The sequence below is a fragment of the Loxodonta africana genome, chromosome 14 (genome assembly GCF_030014295.1).
Source record: "Loxodonta africana isolate mLoxAfr1 chromosome 14, mLoxAfr1.hap2, whole genome shotgun sequence".
NCBI lineage: Eukaryota > Metazoa > Chordata > Mammalia > Proboscidea > Elephantidae > Loxodonta > Loxodonta africana.
Window position 1 is genome coordinate 83,111,289 of NC_087355.1, and position 21,506 is coordinate 83,132,794.

At 46.8% G+C, this 21,506-nt stretch overlaps 1 protein-coding gene across 5 annotated transcripts in view; it reads right to left on the bottom strand.

Annotated features, from left to right (window-relative positions):
- ZFAT (zinc finger and AT-hook domain containing) overlaps positions 1–21,506 on the bottom strand; it is a 223,437-nt gene that overhangs the window by 19,253 nt on the left and 182,678 nt on the right. For 3 of the 5 annotated variants that reach the window (XM_023546031.2, XM_010588560.3, XM_064268108.1), the window contains 2 exons: positions 14,361–14,487; positions 10,724–10,854 (listed from right to left, as the gene is read on the bottom strand). In XM_023546031.2, the coding sequence (XP_023401799.2) occupies positions 10,724–10,854; positions 14,361–14,487 (258 nt within the window). Of the gene's footprint in view, positions 1–1,223; positions 8,281–8,539; positions 9,905–10,723; positions 10,855–14,360; positions 14,488–21,506 lie in introns of those variants that run through there. The other 2 variants (XM_023546030.2, XM_023546029.2) reach the window with 2 other exon arrangements.

Genomic DNA, 21,506 nt, shown 5'->3' on the forward strand with positions numbered 1-21,506 from the left:
TCTGTTTACAATAGCAAAAAGCTGGAAGCAACCAAGGTGTCCATCAATGGATGAATGGGTAAATAAATTGTGGTATATTCACACAATGGAATACTACGCATCGATAAAGAACAGTGACGAATCTCTGAAACATTTCATAACATGGAGGAACCTGGAAGGTATTATGCTGAGCGAAATTAGTCAGAGGCAAAAGGACAAGTATTGTATAAGACCACTATTATAAGATCTTGAGAAATAGTAAACCTGAGAAGAACACATACTTTTGTGGTTACGAGGGGGGGAGGGAGGGAGGGTGGGAGAGGGTTTTTTATTGATCAATCAGTAGATAAGAACTGCTTTAGGTGAAGGGAAACACAACACTCAATACATGGAAGGTCAGCTCAATTGGACTGGACCAAAAGCAAAGAAGTTTCCGGGATAAAATGAATGCTTCAAAGGTCAGCGGAGCAAGGGCGGGGGTCCGGGGAACATGGTTTGCAGGGACTTCTAAGTCAATTGGCAAAATAATTCTATTATGAAATCATTCCGCATCCCACTTTGAAATGTGGCGTCTGGAGTCTTAAATGCTAACAAGCGTTCATCTAAGATGCATCAATTGGTCTCAACCCACCTGGAGCAAAGGAAAATGAAGAACACCAAGGTCACACGACAACTAAGAGCCCAAGAGACAGAAAGGGCCACATGAACCAGAGACCTACATCATCCTGAGACCAAAAGAACTAGTTGGTGCCCGGCCACAATCGATGACTGCCCTGACGGGGAGCACAGCAGAGGACCCCTGAGGGAGCAGGAGATCAGTGGGATGCAGACCCCAAGTTCTCATAAAAAGACCAAACTTAATGGTCTGACTGAGACTAGAGGAATCCCGGCGGCCATGCTCCCCAGACCTTCAGTTGACACAGGACAGGAACCATCCCCGAAGACAACTCATCAGACATGAAAGGGACTGGTCAGCGGGTGGGAGAGAGACGCTGATGAAGAGTGAGCTAATTATATCAGGTGGACACTTGAGATTGTGTTGGCAACTCTTGTCTGGAGGGGGGATGGGAGGGTAGAGAGAGAGGGAAGCCGGCAAAATTGTCAAGAAAGGAGAGACTGAAAGGGCTGACTCAAGAAGGGGAGAGCAAGTGGGAGTAGGGAGTGAGATGTATGTAAACTTATATGTGACAGACTGATTGGATTTGTAAACGTTCCACTTGAAGCTTAATAAAAGTTATTTAAAAAAAAAAAAAAGAGGTGTAAATGAATATGGTTTGCAAAGAAAAAAAAAGGCATCATAAATTCCTAATTCTAGAAATATGTATGTACATCCAGGATAAAAAAGGGGGGATATTATGTATGAGAACTTGTGGAACTATCAAAAGATATTCATAAAATATTCATAGGTGGGAAGAAACTGTTCTGTACATCAAATGAAGATTTAATGCCTTTTAAAAAGCAGGGACTGCATGGGAAGTAAGGAAGGCCGTGATTCCTCCCAGTGTCAGGTTAGACATCTTTCATGGAGGAAGATGGCAGGCCTCCCCTCCTCTGCTATTTTTCTCTGGGTTCTAAGAAGACAGCAGATGCTTTGTCTTTCTGCAAATATAGACCTCGTAAGCAGTCCAAACCCCAAGCTATAAAGGTCACTTGCTAAAAACAGCCACGGACAGTCCCCTTCTGTGTATGTCCTGGTTCTCTACAATGCTGTGACCCCGTTTCTTACATGTACCAGGGGAGACAGAGCCACTCTGCATAGGGTCACGCCACCTTCAATACAACGTGTCCACTGTGTTCCCCAGACAGCAGAACAGGAAGAGCCAACTCTCTTCCCTGCAAGAGAGGCCTGGATGCTCAGAGGAGGGATGCTAGTCCCTCCTACCGGCTCCTTAGTCACACACAGGATCAGGATAAAAAGGTTTCCATACTGGCCAAACCAGCTCATTAGGGAGCCGAGGGTTTGAGACAGATACCCCGGGCAGCAAAAAAAGGGTACATGTGGCTAGAGCACCTTACCTCGTATGTCTCAGGGATCTAAGCACCGTTTGACCTGATCTGGGTAATTATCTGAGAAACGAAGAATCCTTCTTCTAAACTGCAGTGAAATGGGGAAAGCAATGCAATTTCTCAGTGCGTGAGAATTAAGAGAGATAGCGGAGCCCCTGGGTGGTGCAAACAGTTAACACTCTTGGCTGCTAACTGAAAGGCTGGAGGTTTGAGTCTACCCAGAGGTGCCTTGGAAGAAAGGTCTGGCGATCTACTTCTAAGAAATCAGCCACTGAAAACCCTATGGAGTACAGTTCAGCTCTGCCACACATGGGGTCATCATGAGCTGGAGCTGACTCGACTGCAAACTGGTTTTTAGTGGGGAATAAAGCGCCAGGCGCCTGCCCCAGGCTGGGTGCTTAACACATGGATTTAGATTGTTCCCGTGTGCCACCCCTTCCAGGAGGGCTTGTCTGATGCCCGCTGGCCCATCCCCCTCGCTGGGCTGCTGTTCCATCCACCTCACATGCCCCTCCCATGCCCTCAGCACACCCCCTCAGACCAGGTCCACACAGCACCAGTCTTCTAGTAGGTGCTCAACAAAGGTTTGAACTGAAGTATTCTAATGCGTACCTCAGGAAACACTTCAAGACGGAACTGAACCAGAACCAGGGCATGTGGATAGCGAAGGGGAAGGAGGAGGGCAGAGGCTTCTCACTGCCTATGGATAACCTGCGATATTGAGACAAGTTTACCACATATCACACTCTATCTCGCTGACCTTTGAGTGCATCTAGGCTGACCTTCTATTTTATTCAGTGCCAGGCACTGTGGGCACTACATCACGACCACACCAGAAAAAACAAACCCGTTGCCATCAAGTCGACTCTGACTCATGGCAACCCCACGTGTGTCAGAGCAGAGCTGCGCTCCACAGCTTTTCAGTGGCTACGAGTTATGTAACCTGCCAGTGATCCACCCCACAGGCGGGCACCTCTCAGGGTCAGGAGTGCCCTCCTCGGTTCTTCTCCCCTAAGCCCCCTCCATGGCCGTGTAAGAGCATCTCCCTGGCACGCTCCTCAGGAGAAAATCCCTCCACCCACTAGGTCACAACACACCCTGAGCCACCATCCTCAAAGGCTCTGGCCTCGCTCACTGCCGATGGTTCCGCCATGGTGAGGTTTCATTCTACGTTTCTTTTTAGGTTACTGGAGGGTTTTAAACACAGACCCTGTGGCCTGATTTACATTTTTAAAAGATCACCCTGTCTGCTGTGTGAAGACTGGGCCTGAGAGCAGCAGTGGGGAAGGAAGGCAACCAGTGAAGAGCAGCTGCTGTAAGCCAGCTGAGACAGTGGGAGCAGCACTCTCAAACTCCGGTGTGCACGAGGCACCCGGAGATCTTGTGAAGACACAAGTCTGACTCGGGAGCTCAGGGCCTGGCTGGGGATCCTGAGTGTCTAACAGGTTCCCTGGTGAGGATGCTGCTGACCCCACTGGCCCCGCTGATCCCACTGGCCCTGCCGACCCTGCTGGCGCTGCTGGTCCTGCTGACCTTGCTGACCCTGCTGATCCTGTTGGCCCTGCTGACCCCGCTAACCCCACTGATCCCGTTGGCCCTGCTGACTCTGCTGGCCCTACTGGCCTTGCTGACCCTGCTGATCCCATTGACCATGCTGGTCCCACTGACCCCGCTGACCCCACTGGCCCCACTGACCCTGCTGGCCCTGCTGGCCTGGTTGGCCGGGGACCACACTGTGAGTAGCAAGGGCTAGGATGAAGGCAGCAGCCATGGAGACGGGCTATTCCAGCTACATGGTGAAGGCAGAGTTGTTAGGCGTCATGGATTCCAACTCATAGTCACTCCATGTGACAGAGTAGAACTGCCCCATAGGGTTTCCAAGGAGTGGCTAGTGGATTCAAACTGCCGACCTTTTGGTGAGGCAGCCAAGCTCTTTACCACTGCACCACTATGGCTCCCCGTAAAGGTTACAGCCTTGGAAACCCTATGGAGAAGTTCTACTCCGTCCTATAAGGCCACTATGAGTCAGAATTGACTCGATGGCAATGGGTTTTGGAATCTTTACAGGAGCAGATAGCCAGGTCTTTCTCCCATGGAACCACTGGGTGGGTTAGAATTGCCAACCCTTTGGTTAGCAGCTGAGCACTTAACCACTGCGCCACCAGGGCTACTTGGCGAAGAAGGTAGAGTGCATAGAAAGTGCTGAGAGGTCAGAGGTGGAGTGACAGACACCGAGCAGTGAGCCTGGCGCTCGGGTTTTAGTCTGAGCCCTGCAGTGCGGAGCTTGCCATTTTCTAGACAGGAAAGACTCCGGAGCAATGGAATGTAGAGTCAGAGTCCTCGGTGGGAGGACTTCTCCAGCCAGGATGGAGGCTACTGCACCAGGGGAGTGAAAAGTAAGGGCAGCCCAAAGCTGCGCCGGATGGGGACAAACCAAGGAAGGCCTGCATGGCGCCTCCCGTTGGTGGGCATCATGGCTCTGGTTTTCCCCTCTCAGGGCTATAATGGTGCTGTCCTTTGCCCCAGACCTGAAATAGACTGAGTGATCTCACACAGCAAGGACGTCCTCTCAGGGTGTGCTGCAGAGGGGAACGCAAGCAAAAAAGACTGCCTGGCCTGGCAGAGCACCTGGGTCAGGAAGTGGGCGCCCAAGCAAACTGTCATAAAGATGACAGCATTAAAATTCATATAAATTGGGGTTCCACAAATAGCACCAACCAAGCTGCAGCTTCTTGAGGCATGACTGCAGAAAAAATCAGGGCTTAGGAAAAGGAAGAGAGACACGTAGTTCAATAGGCCGGCGTCCTCAGATGAGTGAAAGATGTATTACGTGGGAAAAAGCACCAGAACAGCACAGAGAAAGACCTTTATTCTCTGTTTTTTCAAACCATTTCCCATGTGGCCACAGCTACTCGCAGGAGTTATTTTTACTCTAAAAATTTCACAAAGAAATGGAATTTGCCATAGCTACTTTTTACTGTGGAATAAGAAGACTCAGCAGGAAATAAAGGGCTGTGAAACAGATGCCATTTGGTACATCAGCCCCCAGAAATCGCACCAGAAGCAGAAATCTCTGAAACAAGTTTTACTTAAGACAAAGAAAAAGAAAAATTCCAATGACAAGGGAGAACTAAGGAAGGCTGACAAAGGCAAGGGCTGGCATTAAGTGACAAGGGAGAGGGCCCACTGCCAAGACCCTGAATGAATTTTCTGACTCCTGGTCTGCGTGCTGAAGGCCACTGTCCAGTGACAGCAGATTGAATGTTCTAGAAGGGATGTGACGTATGAAAATATTTTTGAAAGGCTACCTGTATGTCTAGTTAGGGGATTGATATAATTAAAGTTGGCAGAGCCCCGGGATCAAATCAACTGCACCACAAAGTTCTCTAGGCAGGTGCCAAAGCTTACCAAGCAAACATGCAGCTGAAAATTGGGTGTCACTGTCAGGGTTCTGATAAAAGGGAGAAGCAAAGAAGGGAATCAGTTAGGCTTCAGTGTTTTACAGAGATCAAAACGACTGGGAATTAAAAGATAAAAGTCAAGCCTGGATTGTAAGCATCTATTAGGAGTCTGAATCGAATACCCGGGAATCCAGTATTCCCTCTTCTGCGGGCTCTGGGGACACAGGGGATGCTTATGTTCTGGGTCCCTGCAATATGCAACTGGCTGAGATCGTCTATGAAGGACACATGTAACTCCCTTGCATGGGTCTTGCAAAAGGCATGAATCTACCATGACTGTAATGACACTCTAGCGTCAGTAGGCATGGAACGCAAGTGACGTTCCAGTGGCACAGTGAGTGGTCACAACAAACACAAGCAGTTAAAGTGGACAGAAGCCACGGTTACTATCAGTCCTTGTAAATTTTAATATAAAGGCACTACTAATCTCCTAGGAAATGGTGCTGGAGAAGAATATTGAATATACCATGGACTACCAGAAGAATCTGGGTTTTTACCAGAAGAATGAACAAGTCTGTCTTGGAAGAAAGTACAGCCAGAATGCTCCTTAGAAGCAGGGATGATAAGACTTGTCTCATGTACTTTGGACATGTTATCAGGAGGGACCAGTCCCTGGAGAAGGGCATCATGCTTGGTAAGGTAGAGGGTTAGCAAAAAAGAGGAAGATCCTCTACGAGATGGACTGACACAGTGGCTGCAACAATGGGCTCAAACATAGCAACAGTTGTGAAGAAGGCACAGGAGCGGGCAGCGTTTTGTTCTATTGTAACTAGGGTCGCTATGAGTCGGACTCTATGGGAACAAGAAAAGGGATATCCCATTAACTCCTCAGTTATCTGAGGTTAAAGGGATAGCTAAAAAGGAAGGCTTCACTCAATCCTTGGATAGGATAAGGGGAGAGAACTCAACTCAGACACACTGTTAGACAATGGCCAGTACCTTCTGTACTGTCATCTGAAAAGGGCTAAAGATTACCCCACACCAACAGGTTTTTCATCCACGGTCTCCTGAAATGTACTTATACAATCAGATTAACAGAATACAGTGATTGCTTTGAAAAGATAATGAAACCGGATTCTGACGACTCACATGAGTCCTCTCCGTATCACTCTCCTTATCACGGCAGCCCCGCAGGTGTCAGGGTACAACTACGCTCCGTAGAGTTTTCAGGGTCTGACTTTTCAGAAGCAGATCACCAGGTCTTTCTTCTGAGATGCCTCTAGGTGGATGTGAACCACCAACCTTTAGGTCAGTAACCAAGCACTTAAACGTTTATGCCACTGAGGGACTCCAAGTCTTATGAAAGTTCAACATACGCCCCAGAGGCAAGGAGAGCAATTTAGGCTCCCCTTTCAGGCTTTTTTTTTTTTCAGGCAGATCACAGGGCAGGCAGCTTCTGTCTGGCCAGAGGCTGCACTTGAGAAGTCCCTTCTGCACCCATCAAATGTCGTTTACAGACTAGCAGTGGGAAACGGCTCCAGGGGACCAGCTAAGAAGGACCTTAAATGAACACAGGACAGGCTGGAGCCGTACTTCCTTGCAAGCAGGCCACTGGTGTGCATGGTCACCACAGATGTGGACTGCATTCCCTTGCAAAAATAACGCACCGCAAATACCTAACAGTAATTCCAGTGTTGGCTGGCAACCAGCATATGTCTTCCAGTGAGAACTGCCATTGAAATTTCCTCTCAGATGCAGCACTGCATGCTGAGCCCATAAAGGGGCTCTGCCTGGTCCTCTCTGCCCAACTCACACTTCCTCAACTTCACCCTCCAGCGCCAACCACCATGGCGGCCAAGCCAAAGACAACAGAGGTCGGGGGAGCAGGTAGGTTGATTTTGGCAAAGCTGGAATTCATCTTTTTTTTTCAATCAGCAGTAAAAACGTGGGAAGAGCATGGTGGATTTTGAACAAGGTTATGGGAGCACAACCATGCACCATGCCAGGCAGGGGTCTGTGTGGGGGAAGGCAGGCGCCTGCAGGTCTGAGGTGGCCTTAACTGCTCCTTCCCAGGGTTCTCTGCCACTTCTGCCACCAAGGCACCACACGACAGCTTGGAGGATCTAGCACTTCAAGGAAAAACAATAAACAGAAGAGAACAGTGGCAATCCCGGGGGCCTTGCAGAGAACCAGGACAGGGGAATGGGTAGGCCACCCTCCAGCATGTGAGCCATGGCAGCCAACTCCTAGGCTGCAGGCGAGATGCCCCGGCGGGGACAGAGACATGGCTCCACCGACAATCAGTGTTACTAATAACAGTTACTAGTGAAATGCTGGCTGCCATGAATGGTGATTCTTATGGAATAGTCTGCTGGCTCTTGCCCAGGGAATTAAAGTGGCGTACTGGCACTCAGCGGAGGACTTCTGGGGGTCAGGTGACTGGGCTGCCATCTCCTCGAGGGCCTGCAGGGTTGAGCTGAATCCTTGAACCCAGAACTAGTTTTGGGTCCTGTGGTTGATGCATATATAACAGAGATCTTTAAAAAGATCTGGAAACATGCTACTCAGTGGTCATTTCAGAAATACTTGCCCCCAGTATGGGCCATGCACTTCAAGATGAGGCACGCTAGGTTTTCTTCTCTGCTACGGATTTGCAGGATTTAATGGAGGACTCGAAGCGTGAAACCCACGGCATCTGCAGTTTGGTTTAATAACCACCGATCGAGCACTTACTCTGTCTGACGTCCTGGGTTGGAGTTACACAAAGTCCCCAACACCAAGGTGCTCCCCGCACAGGGGAGAAGGAAGCACGTTCCTGCTTACTAACAGGGGCACCAGAGTTCATGTTTAAGTGACTTGGAAGCACTCTCACTGTGCAGGTATAATTTTCCTACTAAAAAAAAATAATAAAACCAGGATTTAATTAAAAGAAATCAAAACAAATTTGTCTAATAAAAACAGCTACATTTATATTTAAATGACATGACATTTAACTGAATTCAGTGGGCATTCTTTCAGCTAGGAGAGCCTGGAACATCACAATCTCTCCCTTATAGAGTGAGCGTTTAATGTTCACCTGCCCATCCGTCCACCCGTCAGTCCGTCCGTCCATCCGTCCACCCACCATCCATCCATCCACCCACCCATCCATCCATCCACCCACCCATCATCTTAACCATCATCTATCAACGGCATGGATGAGCTAGGTTCTCATCCAGGCAAGCAAGAAAATGATTAGAACATTCATGTTATTCTAAAACATTTCTAAACACAGTTAATCAAGACTTAAACAGTGACACTACTCTTAAGCCTTGTGTTTTCAGCAAGATAAAAAAGAGTCCCTGAGGGGTGTCCCTGCTGTCTCTTACTGTGAGCATGCTGTTCCTGTGTACACTGGTTGTCCCAGTGCTTACCTGCCTTCTCCCTTGTCGCGCTGTCAGGCTGATGCCTCGCAGCATATCTAAGCTGTATCCTAAACCCCACGACCTTGTATATCGCCGCATTGCCTGTGATGCTCAATAACTCATGTCCCTGAGTAGCAGCAAATCAATCTTGCTCTTTCAAGGAAGACACAAATCACAATCTGCAGCACCTTCCTGCAATGCATGAGAGGCTTTGGCATATTAAACGTCCAAAGTTCCCCTGATACCGTCCCTTCCTGAGGGGCCACGTCTAGCTCGGGATTCCACATGCCAAGATGCAAATGAAGAATTTCAAAAGAGATTTATAAGACAATCTGAAGACTTCAATCTAGGAATCACCAAGAAAAGTTAAAAGAGGATTTGGTTGGACGTAGATGACTCTGTTCTCGGTCAATACAGAACACCAGCCCAGGGCAGGACTGAAAGACCAGACTGCCTACTCCCCAAGCTCCGTCCACAGCTGTTTGGAGAGAAACCACACGTATGTAGGATGGTTTCAGGACATACTGTTCAAACTTTCATCTATAGGGCTGTGGATCGTGTCTGTGGATCAAGAAATCCCGAGCTGAACCCTAACGTACTCGTTCCCGAGAGGATGATTTAGGCTGAACATCATGGTCTGCACTGAGTGCTGGGTACACCTGGAGGCACAGTCATGAAGAAGCACTGAGAAGTCCACTCCCGACCCATCGAAGGCAGGTCTCTGCGGACGCCTCGCTCAGGGGTCCCTACCCAAGAGCCCTCATTAAGGAATATAGATCCGTAAGTGCCAAGAAATCCTATCCTTTCCCCTAATGTTAACTGTTTCGTGTTTCCCTCTTGTTTTCTGTTAACAAAATTCAGTATCAAATTTACTGTCAAATTTGGATAACTCCAGCCTCACACACCTCTCCCAGGTCTCTGCTCAAACGTCAGAGCCACCTTCCCCAACCATCCACATACCCGGCCCATCTCCACTCCCCTTGCCTTGCTTTGCTCTTCCACGGCACGTGCTCACTGTCTGACATCCTGTATGCCTCGCTCGTTTCTTTGTGCATTATCTCTTCCCCACTAGAGAATAACCACCATGACAGGCATCGGTCCGCTCCCGTATCCCTGGCAACAAGAATGCGGCCTGACAATAGCAGCACTCAATAATATTGACGGAATGAATGACTAAAAGAATGGATAACTGCGCAAAACCCTATGGTCGGTGTTTCAACTTTCTCCGTAAACTTGAATTTCGAGTCTAAATTATATATCTCCCTGGTTCCAACATATTTCCTGTTTTGTTTTTAAGTATTTGTGTAAGCCAGCTTAAACCTTTTGTAAGAGGAGGCAGGAGATAGGTACACGGATATACATGCATTGAGAGGTAGAAAGGGTGATTTAATTACCTAGCACACTGCGTTTCAGCAGATGGCAAAGTCCCTACTGAGGACAGAAGAGGAAATGAGCCAGACAGTACAATTATCAATAAGTAGAGCAACTTTTAGTCAAACACTGCTCATTTCCTTCCTGTCTGTTCAGTCCTCCTGTATTGATCTGATCGGGTAATGTTTTATATTTAAAAAAAATAAAAAGGCTTAAAAAGACCAGTCCACTGGGAAACCTCCCAGCTTCTCCGCTCTCCCACAGTTCCCAGGCTCTCCTTACTGGCACCTGAGCACCCACGGACGTAATCATGGTAAGGTGTGTCTAGATCATGTATCATGTTTGTTTTCATTCTAGGAGTCTTTACGAAGAGCTTCCAGATTGCTTTGGAAACACACTACGCCTCTCCCAAATGCAGAGCTATTGAAGACACCGTCCCATAACAAGTGGAGGTGGAATATGAACAGGCATGAGGTGAGGCCAAGTTCCTTCCAGGCTCTACCTGAGACAAGTTAAGACCTTGGAGAAATCAGGGGGCAGGAGAAAAGGAGGATTCCTTACCTGCTTCACAACAGTCACGGTCCCTGGTGCCATGGCAACCACCGAGGCCACAGCGGTGGCGTCGTGGGTCTCAGTGCCCAGCTCAATGATCTGCTGGAGGATGTTCACAGCTGTGGGGTCCAGTCTGTCACCTTACAGGGAAGAAGCAAATGGGAGACCGTGAGGCCACTGGTGCTGACGGTCACTGAGGCAAACCCAGCCCCTCTGTTCTCTTGGGTGAAACCTCTTCCGTGAAACACGTGACTTCTCCGTCATCTCTCCTTTTGACAAGAGAAGTGATATGTAGTCTCAAAACCCCAGACAGCCCTGTGAGGAAGATGATACTGTGATGATACTGGCCCCACTTCACAGATTAGACACTAAGGTGCAGAGAAGCAGAGAGGCTCTTCTCAGGCCTTGGGGGCAATCGAATCACAGAGCCAGAATGCAAGTCCAGGTATGCCGAACACAAACTCTAAGACAAGGCTTCTCTCAAAATGGAAATGCCCAGGAGGATCAGTTCATACATTAAACCACTGAGTTAGTTTTCCTTTAGCACACAGTAAACCAAAAAAAACCAAACGTGCCATCCAGTCAGTTCCGACTCATGCAAGCCCACGTGTTACAGAATAGAACTGCTCCATAAGGTTTTCTCAGGTATAATCTTTATGGAAGCAGGTAACCAGGCCCTTCTGCCATAGCACTGCTGGGTGGGTTCAAACTGTCTACCTTTCGGTTAGTAGCTGAAAGCAAATTATTTATTCCAACCAGGGACCTTTTAGCACGTAGTGGAAGGTACTCAAAAAAGTCTGCCAACTTATTATATAAGTTACAGGTAAAACATCTAAGGATGTCTCAATTATCATACTCATGGGCTTTATAATTCCAAATGAATTTAAGCTCGGGATCCTATTTTAATCATCTCACAAGACTGGAGTCCACATGACCAGGGCAGCTGTTTAGTATAGCTGCCTGCCCTCACCATCTGTGCGGCCATCTGTAACTCCCCTGGACACGGCACCCTGGCCCCGGTCATTAACTTACTAAGAGGGAAATTACTGCTTGATCTTTGTGTTCACATAATGTCATGGAGCCTCTGCCAACACTTGCTTCCTCATGGACAGCTTCCAACGCGGGCCGATCAATACAAGATCAGAGAAGGTATGTCCTGTGTAGAGTGTGGGGCACGGCAGGTGACTGAGGCAGTGACGTCAGTGACTCGCACACTTTCACAATGAGCCTTTCCAGGCTTTCTCCCAACACGCCCCTCAGGGGAGATGTTTCAAATACGCCTTGGAGCCAACCACCCGAGTGTCCAAAGATGAAAACACGTGCCTCTGAAACATACTCCTTCAATGACCCTTTCTCAAGTACTGTCAGCTGGCCCTGGGTGGTGCAAACCATTAACATGCTCTGCTGTTAACCAGAAGGTCAGAGGTTCAAGTCCACCCAGAGGTGCCTCGGAAAAAAGGCTCAGCAATATACTGAAAAATCAGCCACTGATGGTTAACCTCCTCGGGTGCTAACTGGAAAGTTAAAGGTTCAAGTCCACCCAGAGGTGCCTCAGAAGAAAGGCCTGGCAATACACTTCCAAAAACCAGCCACTGAAAATCCTACAGAGCACAGTTCCACTCTGACACACATGGGATCACCACGAGCTGGAATTGATATGATGGCAACTTGTTGTTGTTGTTGTTATTGTTAATTGTTGTTGCTGTTGTTAACTGTCAGCCAGGAAAGTTATTCCTCAAGGAAATACAAAGAACTAGCCCTCTCCCCACTTCTCCTCCCAGAGCTCATAGTCTACTGGGACGGAGCAATCACTAGAACCCCTTGGGAGGTTCCAATTAGGGGAAGCCCATAGAAGGCAGCTGGGTTTCTGAGAGGTGACACACAATCTGAGTACTGAAGAAAACACGCTGTGGGGAGCCGGAGAAGAGGGCCGGCAAGAGGGGTAAAGGGTCAGACCACGTGCTGTTGCGCATGGAGTCTGTGGGTGAGAAACGCAGCAGCTGCTGGGACCTGCAGAGTCTGGTGGCCAGAGCAGAGGTGGCAGGGGTTGCGGGCCAGGAGATGCATGGCAGACCAGCCTAGGAGCCAGGCCACCACCTTGCTTGCTGAGCTGCAAAATCGGAACCGTGTTCTAAAAACTAGTGAGAGACATTGGAGGGTTGTTAGAAGGAGTGAGTGTGCGTACGTGAGCGTGTGTGCGTGGGTGCGTGCATGTCTGTGCACACACATGCGCGCTGTGTGTAAATCTTCGTGCGTGTGCATGCATGTGTGTAAGCATGTGTGTGGGAGGAGGTGAAGACAGATCGCATTCTGCAGCTCTTGAGCAATCACTGAAGTCACTGAACATTAGGCAAGGAAACAAATTCCGGAAACTGCACTTACCGGCCTGGCCTGGACTCTCCCCTCTGCAGAACGTGCCACCGCCAACAGGCTGCCAAGTGGGGTTGCTATCTCCCAAAGCCCCTCAAGCTCAGCAAGCAGTGGATGTGGACCTGCCAATTAGTCTCCTCTAAACTGAACAGCCCAAAAGAGTTTTCCACGCAGCTTTCTTACAACCTGGGGTTTAGGGGTTTATGAGTTCATATCTCCTGGTGGCGTAGTGGTTAAGAGCTACAGCTAATCAAAAGGTCTGCAGTTCGAATACCCCAGCCACTCCTTGGAAAGCCTATGGGGCAGTTCTACTCTGTCCTATAGCGTCGCTATGAGTCGGAATGGACTCAACGCAATGCGTTTTTGGGTTTTATCTCCTATAAGGTCGCTATAAGTCAGAATCGACACGATGGCAATGGGTTTTATCTCCCAGCACCCCTTGATGTGACCTAGTGCTTTCCTCTTCCCCCTTCCACCTGGTCAATCTCTGACCCCCAAATACAGATAGCACAGTGGTATGGAACACTGACTTGCATTCTGTTTATATTTTGGAAAGAGCATCAAGAAAAGACGCCCTAATCCCACAGGCTGGCGCAGTGGTTTATTTTTTAATACTTATCTAATATTAGAAAATCATGACATTTGACATAAAAATCCTCATTTGGCCTTTCGGGGGGCCTGGGGAGCAGGTAGTCCTGGGCCCCGTCCCTGCAGGCGGCCCTCAGCTGGAGTTGGCAGCAGCCGTGCCCTTCAGTAGGAGCTATGTCCCTGAGCACGCTGCTGTCTCAGGCACTCTCCACCTCTCAGACCCCACACACACCCCTGCCACTGCCAGCCTGGCCCCACAGGCCTTTAAGTGTGGGGCTCCAGAATAGGCGTCCATGAGGAAGCAGGAATGGGGAAGACACCCTGACGAGAAGTCAGGAGACCCAGGTTCCAGGACCAAGTGGTGACCCCCAGGCAACCATCTACAACAAAAGGCCACATTCTGCTCCCAAGACGTGAGAACAGCAAGCTCTGCCTCTCCTGCGGACTATTCCGATGGCCGACTGTGATAACATGTGCAGAAGCCTGGCACAACCTTTGCTGTGGATCTGCCTGGGTATTTCTGGTGGCAGAGCTCCCTGGCCCCCAACAATGGGCCGGCTTCTGAGTCTGAATGCCAGGTCAGGGATTTGAAAGTCCATCAACTGACTGACACCACTCACTCCCAAATGCACTCACTCAGTGCGTCCTCTAAAGGCCTGTTCTAAGGGGTTAGAGGGAGTCTGCTCACCACTCTCGGAGCTGTATCTCAGATCCTGGAGTGCGGCCACGGCCGCCTGCGTTCCCTGAACGTCCTCTTCGGCTTCTGTGATGTGGAGATACTGGGTGGATGGTTCCTCAGGAGTTTCTGTTGAAGGCTACATAAAAATATAATGTCATCTAAGTGACCTTCTGGAAGATTAACAGTTACCCAGAAGTTCAAAGATCATGTATTAATACCAAACCAACGCACATGACCAACTCATACTCTGTGATATCCTACCTGGTATCCCTGGGGAATCAGCTGTGCCAATAAATATATTTTCCAGACAGAAAACGTCTTTTTGCAAGTATGAAGACTTACAAAAACCAGTTTGATAGAACACTTTCTCCTACGCAGTCTTGCCTTAGGAAACAGAGTGTGCTGTTCATAAGGAGAGATCTGACGTGCGCAGATACTACGATTGTACGTGTGCTTCTGATGGCTCCTCCGCCTCCTTCCTCTGCCACCAAGACTGTCTCTAATCTGCCTCTTGCACTGGGGCCTCAGGCTATGTGGCTGCCAGAGGTGAGGACACGGCAATGGAGCAGCTGATGATGGAAAGAAGGGGACGTGGATAATTACATAGCACCTGTAAATCTTGACACTTTGGGCCTGGCACACAGTAAGAGCTCAGTAAATCTTAGCTATTCATGTGAATCTTATTTTTATAAGAAAGATACGATAAACAAAGCTGACCAGAGAAAAATGTATTAGTGCAAAATCAGAACTTGTAATGGGTAAGAGGAAGGAGCCCTGGTGGCAAAATGATTAAGTTCCCAGCTACTAACTAAAAGCCTGGTTCAAACCCACCAATGGCTCCATGGAAGCAACACCTGGCAATTTGCTCCTGTAAAGATTACAGCCTACAAGACCCTATGGGGCAGTTCTACTCTGTCACAGAGTCATTGTGAGTCAGAATCGACTCGACGGCACCCAACAACAACAACTACAATGGGTAAGAGGAATGAAGACAGCATTCACAGACACTTTGTACCTCAAGGAAAGACCAGGTGGAACAGAATTTACATAAGACCTAGATATTAATAATGGTCTCTTTCTAGAAGGGCGGGGGGGCTGCAAGTGAAACTGTAAGGCAGACAGCATGAACATCACCAATAAAGAAGACCAAGATGGAGGACTTTAGACAAAACTGATAGGTGTCAATTTTACCATGCCCTGTGAGCACTTATCAGTAACTAACACAGAAAAGTATGTAATTATTCTTTTACAGCCAAGTGGCCAAATTCATTTGGGTATTTACACCCTGACATATAGCAGACACCCAATAAATACTTGATGAGTGCATAAACGTACAAAAAGAAGCATGATTCCTTTGAATTACCATTAAGCAACGCATTAACCAACACTGTTTAGATACAAGTAATGCCTTAGAATGTGAAAGAATAGCATTGGATGGGTTCTCCTTCTCACTTTGGGAAAAGCACATGTAGTAATCACTCGAGAGAAGGACTGTCCTCATTGCCAGGCATTCTTGGGAGCCAGGTGGCAGCCAAAGCTGCTGGGAGAGGCAGCATGGTAGTCTACCGGCAGCCATCTGCACCAGCCTCTTGGCCGCTCTGCTGCCTCATGGAGTGGAGTGCATGGACTTGGTGTCAGCTGTTTTTGTTGAGTTCACAGCTCGGCTGTGTTGGAATCTGCTAGAAAGGAGGCCTTCAGAGATGAGGGGCATTACTGTACATCCTGCCTGACCAAGACAGACTGAGTTACATCAGGAATTGTCTACTTTGCTTATAGGGAGCAAATTTATGCAGTATGAATTTGAAACATCAGGGGATTAATTGCTTTATTGTAAGGATGGCACAGGACCGCAGTGTTTCATTCTGTGGTATGCAGGGTTGCTATGAGTCGCAACCGACTTAACAGCACCTAATAATAACAACAGATGGGAATGTGATGTTGATGACATCATCACCATCAACAATTATCATAACAGCTGCCATTTACTGAGGGCGTGCTGGGGACGAGATACTGACCTTAGTATTTTATGTATTGTTTCTCTCGGTCCTTTTGACCTCCCAGGTGCTGTTAGCCTCACTGTATGGATGAGAACACTGAGGCTACAGAGACTAAATAATGGCTGAGTCAAGCAATTTATAGGCAAGAGACAGGATTCAAAAGAAGTCTGTCAGACTCTAAAGTGCATACAGTTTTATTTTTTTAATTTTTAACAGTAAATTCCAAACGAACACAGAACCAGACAGATGAATATAATGAGCCTCCATGTACCTGTCATTCAGTTTCAAATTCGATGAGCATCAACTCATGGCCAATCATATTTCATCCATATCCCCACATAATCAGCTCCCTGCCCTTGGATCATTTTGAAAAAGCAAACCTAGAAACCGTATCATTTTCCTGTAAATAGTTCAGAATGTATCTCCAAAAGATAGACTCTTTCAAAACATACTGTAATACCACTGGAGCCCTGATAGTGCAGTGGTTAAGGGCTCAGCTGCTAACCAAAAGGTAGTAGTTCGAATCCACCAGCCACTCCTTGGAAACCCTATGGGGCAGTTTTACTCTGTCCTATAGGGCTGCAATACCACTGTCATACTGAAAATTCTTAATAATTCCTCAATATGATCATACGCCTAGGCAGTGTTCAAATTTCCCCAATTATCTCATCTTCTAACAGTTTCCTTGTTCAAATCAATCTAAATAAGGTCAATGCATGTGAACTGATGGCTGTCGAACAGGGCTTCTTTAATATACTGGTTCTCCGTTCATCTCTGACTTTTTCCCCTCGTAGTTTATTTGTTGACGAAAGCGGGCTGCTGCCTCACAGAGGTCCCACCAGTCTGGATTTTGCTGATCATGTCGCCACAGAACCATGTAACCTGCTCCTCTCCCCTCTGTGTTTCCTGTAAATCAGTGCTCAGATACAGAAGCTTGGTCAGGTTCTGCTTCCCTTTTTGATAAGAGTGCTTCAGCGGATATATTGTATACTTCCACTGGAAGACACATAATAAATGGTGACCTCTTTGTTTGTGACGTTAGCAGGTAAGTGATAATCACTGCCACATCCACCACGTTGTTGTTGCTATTGTTAGCTGCAGTTGAGTCTGCCCCCGGCTCATGGCGACCCCACACACACAGAATGAAACGCTGCCCAGCCCTGTACCATCCCGATGATCTGTTCCAGATTGAACCATTGTGATCCACAGGGTTTTCACTGGCTGATTTTCAGAAGTACATCTCCAGGCCTTTCTTCCTAATTACATCAGCAGGGGACTGCAAAGTAGCAGTATTCAAATTCTGCGTTTGTTAGCTGACATGCTTCTATAAAGAGAAGTCTGTCCTCATCAAATATTTGGTTACCCTGAGATACAGTTTATTTGGAAAAGGTAGAATAATTGCTTGATTCTTGGCCTTTATTTACCAACTCAAAATAAAGAGTTGACTCCCTAGCATCCAACAAAGGTGACTAGTGAGTTGTTCCTTCCCAGTGTCATTATAAATTCATGGATTTAAACGTATTTTATGTTTTACTGCAGTTATTAAACACTAACAACAGCCTTAAAATAACAACACCATCCCTACCACCGAAAACATAATAACTGTAAACGATTCATTTTTTTTTGCGGTTCTTTTTGCCCTCAGGTTATATCCCACTGAAAACAAAAAACCAAACGTGCTGCACTTATTCCGACTCATAGCGACCTTACAGGACAGTAGAACTGCCTCATGGGGTTTCTAAGGAGCAGCTGGTGGATTTGAACTGCTGACCTTCTGGTTAGCAGCCATGGCTCTTAACCACAGCACCACCACGGCTCCTATATCCCATTAAAAAATTAGGGAGATACAATCAAATTACTATTTTAAAGTCGCTTGAAACAGTTCATCTCTGTAGTTAGGCCACTAGTTTGATAAAAAGAATCATTTATTTCATTTTGCTCTCAATTTTTATAGCTTGCTTTTTTTTTCAAGTTTAATTTTGTTTTTATCATTATGTAAAATATTTCCATAGTTTCAGAGTCAAAACTATACAATAAGGTATGCTAAGAGGAGTCTGGCTTCTCTCCTGGTCCCCTCCATCTTGTTCTCTCCCTCCCATTCCCCCTTATGATGGCCCCCCCATCAAGGTCCCTGGGTGGTGCAAACAATTTGCGCTTGACTACTAATCAGAAGGTCGGCGGTCCAAACCCAGCCGGTGGTGCCTCAGGAGAAAGAGCTGGCAGTCTCCTTCTGTAACATTACAGCCACTGAAAGCCCTACGGAGTGCAGTTCTCGTCTGAAACACATGGGGTCTCTACGAGTCAGAACTGACTCCACAGCAATGGGTTTTGCTTTTGTATTTTTAGAACTATTTGATTTTGAAATAATTTTAGATTTACAAAAAAGTTTCAAAGATACTACAAGGAGTTCCCATATATCCTTCACCAACTTCCCCTAAAGTTAACATCTTACATACCGGTGGTACAATTATTCAAAACTAATAAATGAACATCGGTACAACGCTCTTAACTAAGCTACAGACTTTATCCAGATGCTGCCAGTTTTTTCACTAGGATTCTTTTCTGTGCCAGGATCTAGTTCAGGATACCACATTACATTTAGTTGCTACGTGTCTTAGGATGGGCTCTCTAGAAGAGCAAAACCAGAGAAGCGCATATATATTTAAAGATAGAGAGAAATTTATTTCAAGGAAATGGCTCACACAGTTGTGGAGGCTGCCAAGTCCCAAATCCGTGGACCAGGTGTCAGGCTTCTCCTGACTCACATGGTTGTAGGGGCCGACAAACTCAAAATTGGCAAGTCAGCTGGCAGGCTGTTAGTTCACGGAGCTACGGGAGCTAGTGAATCCCCAAATCTGCAGGTAGGCGGCCGGCTGCTGGCTCATGTCTCAAGAACCGGAGGTCGTATGATGATGAGTCAGATGCAGGATCAGGAGAGAGCGGGCTTTGCCAGAACATCCATATATGCTGGAAGCAGGCCACGCCCCCAAGGAAATTCCCCTTACATCAGATCACAAAATGGAGGATAATTACATACTGTACTTTTATGCAAATACTGCATGTCTTCTGTGACCGTTCGCCTGCTGCGTCCTCCCTTGTGAGGTATTTTCGTAAGTGCTTTATGCTGATTTTTTTACAGCAACATCTGGAAGAGGACTGGCATAGTGGTGTTTGTAAGGGTGCTCTGCCGGGTGGTTTTCTATTTCCCTTAATCCTTCTACATTTGTTAATCAGAATCCTTCTTTGGGGAAGAGTTGTCCCTTCTCCATTTATTTATTTATTCAACCATTTATTTATATTGGTATGGACTCATGAGAATTTTATTTTGGGGGTTATAATCTAATGTTGTTGCTGTGTGCCTACGAGTCAGTTCTGACTCACAGGATCCTATATGACAGAGGAGAACTGCCCCATAGGGTTTTTCCTAGGCTGTACTCTTTACGGGAGCAGATCGCCATGTCTTTTCTCACACAGACCTGCTGAGTGGGTTTAAACTGCTGATTTTCTGGATAGCAGCTGAGCGCTTAACCATTGCATCACCAAAATGTAATACTATCATTATTTTGTTGCTCAAGTTGTTCTAGCTTTGGCCTTTGGGAGCTCTTTCATGTTGTCTCCTGCATCATTTTGACATGTCCTTTTTCTGCTCATGAGGAACCTGTACACAGATCAACAGGGAGCCATTGGAACAGAACAAGGGGATGTTGTGTGGTTTAAAGTCAGGAAAGGTGTGTGTCAGGGTCATATCCTTTTACCATACCTATTCGATTTGTATTCTGAGCAAATAATCCGAGAAGCTGGACTATATGAAGAAGAGCAAGTCATCAAGATTGGAGAAAGACTCACTAACAACCTGCGTTATGCTGATGACACAACCTTGCTTGCTGAAAGTGAAGAGGACTTGAAGCACTTACTGATGAAGATCAAAGACCATAGCCTTCAGTATGGATTACACCTCAACATAAGAAAACAAAAATTCTCACAACTGGACCAATAAGCAACATCATGATAAATGGAGGAAATACTGAAGTTATCAATGATTTCATTTTACTTGAATCCGTAATCAAGACCCATGGAACCAGCAGTCAAGAAATCAAACTACACATTGCATTGGGCAAATCTGCTGCAAAAGACCTCTTTAAAGTGTTGAAAAGCAGACATGTCACCTTGAAGATTAAGGTGCACCTGACCCAAGCCATGGTGTTTTCAATCGTCTCATATGCACGCGAAAGCTCAATGATGAATAAGGAAAACTGAAGAACTGACGCCTTTGAACTGTGGTGTTGGCAAAGAATATTGAATATACCATGGACTGCCAAAAGAACAAACAAATCTGTCTTGGAAGAAGTACAACCACAAAGCTCCTTAGAAGCAAGGATGGCAAGACTACATCTCACATACTTTGGACATATCATCAGGAGGGATCAGTCCCTGGAGAAGGACATCATACTTGGTAGAGGGTCAGTGAAAAAGAGGAAGACCCTCAGTGAGATGGACTGACACAGTGTCTGTAACAATGGACACAAGCATAACAACAATTGTGAGGCTGGCATAGGACCGGGCAGTGTTTAGTTCTGATGTACACAGGGTGGCTATGAGTCAGAACTGACTCGACAGCACCAAACAACAACAGTGCCAGAAGAATGCTCTAGGCCCCTCATGTATTTTCTCTTCTTCAGCCCTGGAATCAATCACTTTTCCAAGGGACTCTGGTTCCTTTTATTGGACAATGCTATTAGAAACCAAGATCTGGGCACAAGGTGTACTCATTGCTACCGGGGTATCACTGCCTCTAGGCTCTCTCAGCACAAAGGGCTAGGGAAATATATGCATGTATTACTACCCACGTCCAAACGTATATCTAACTATCCCATGTACACACATGTATCTATAATTATTTCTGCATCTATCTGTATGTACATATATATAAAAAACTGAGTTCATATATATTTTTTAAATGCCTTCTCTAACAGTGAAAAACCTGGTTCTCGTGATCGACGACATATTTACTTATTTCTTTGACCCTAGTGTACATAATATACACATGAAGTAGTTTCAGAGTTGTTAACCTATACTACTGTCAGAAACACATTCACTGTGATAATTGACTAAGACCACTGTAGTTACATAAGGTTTTTTCTTTAGCCTTCGGGTATTC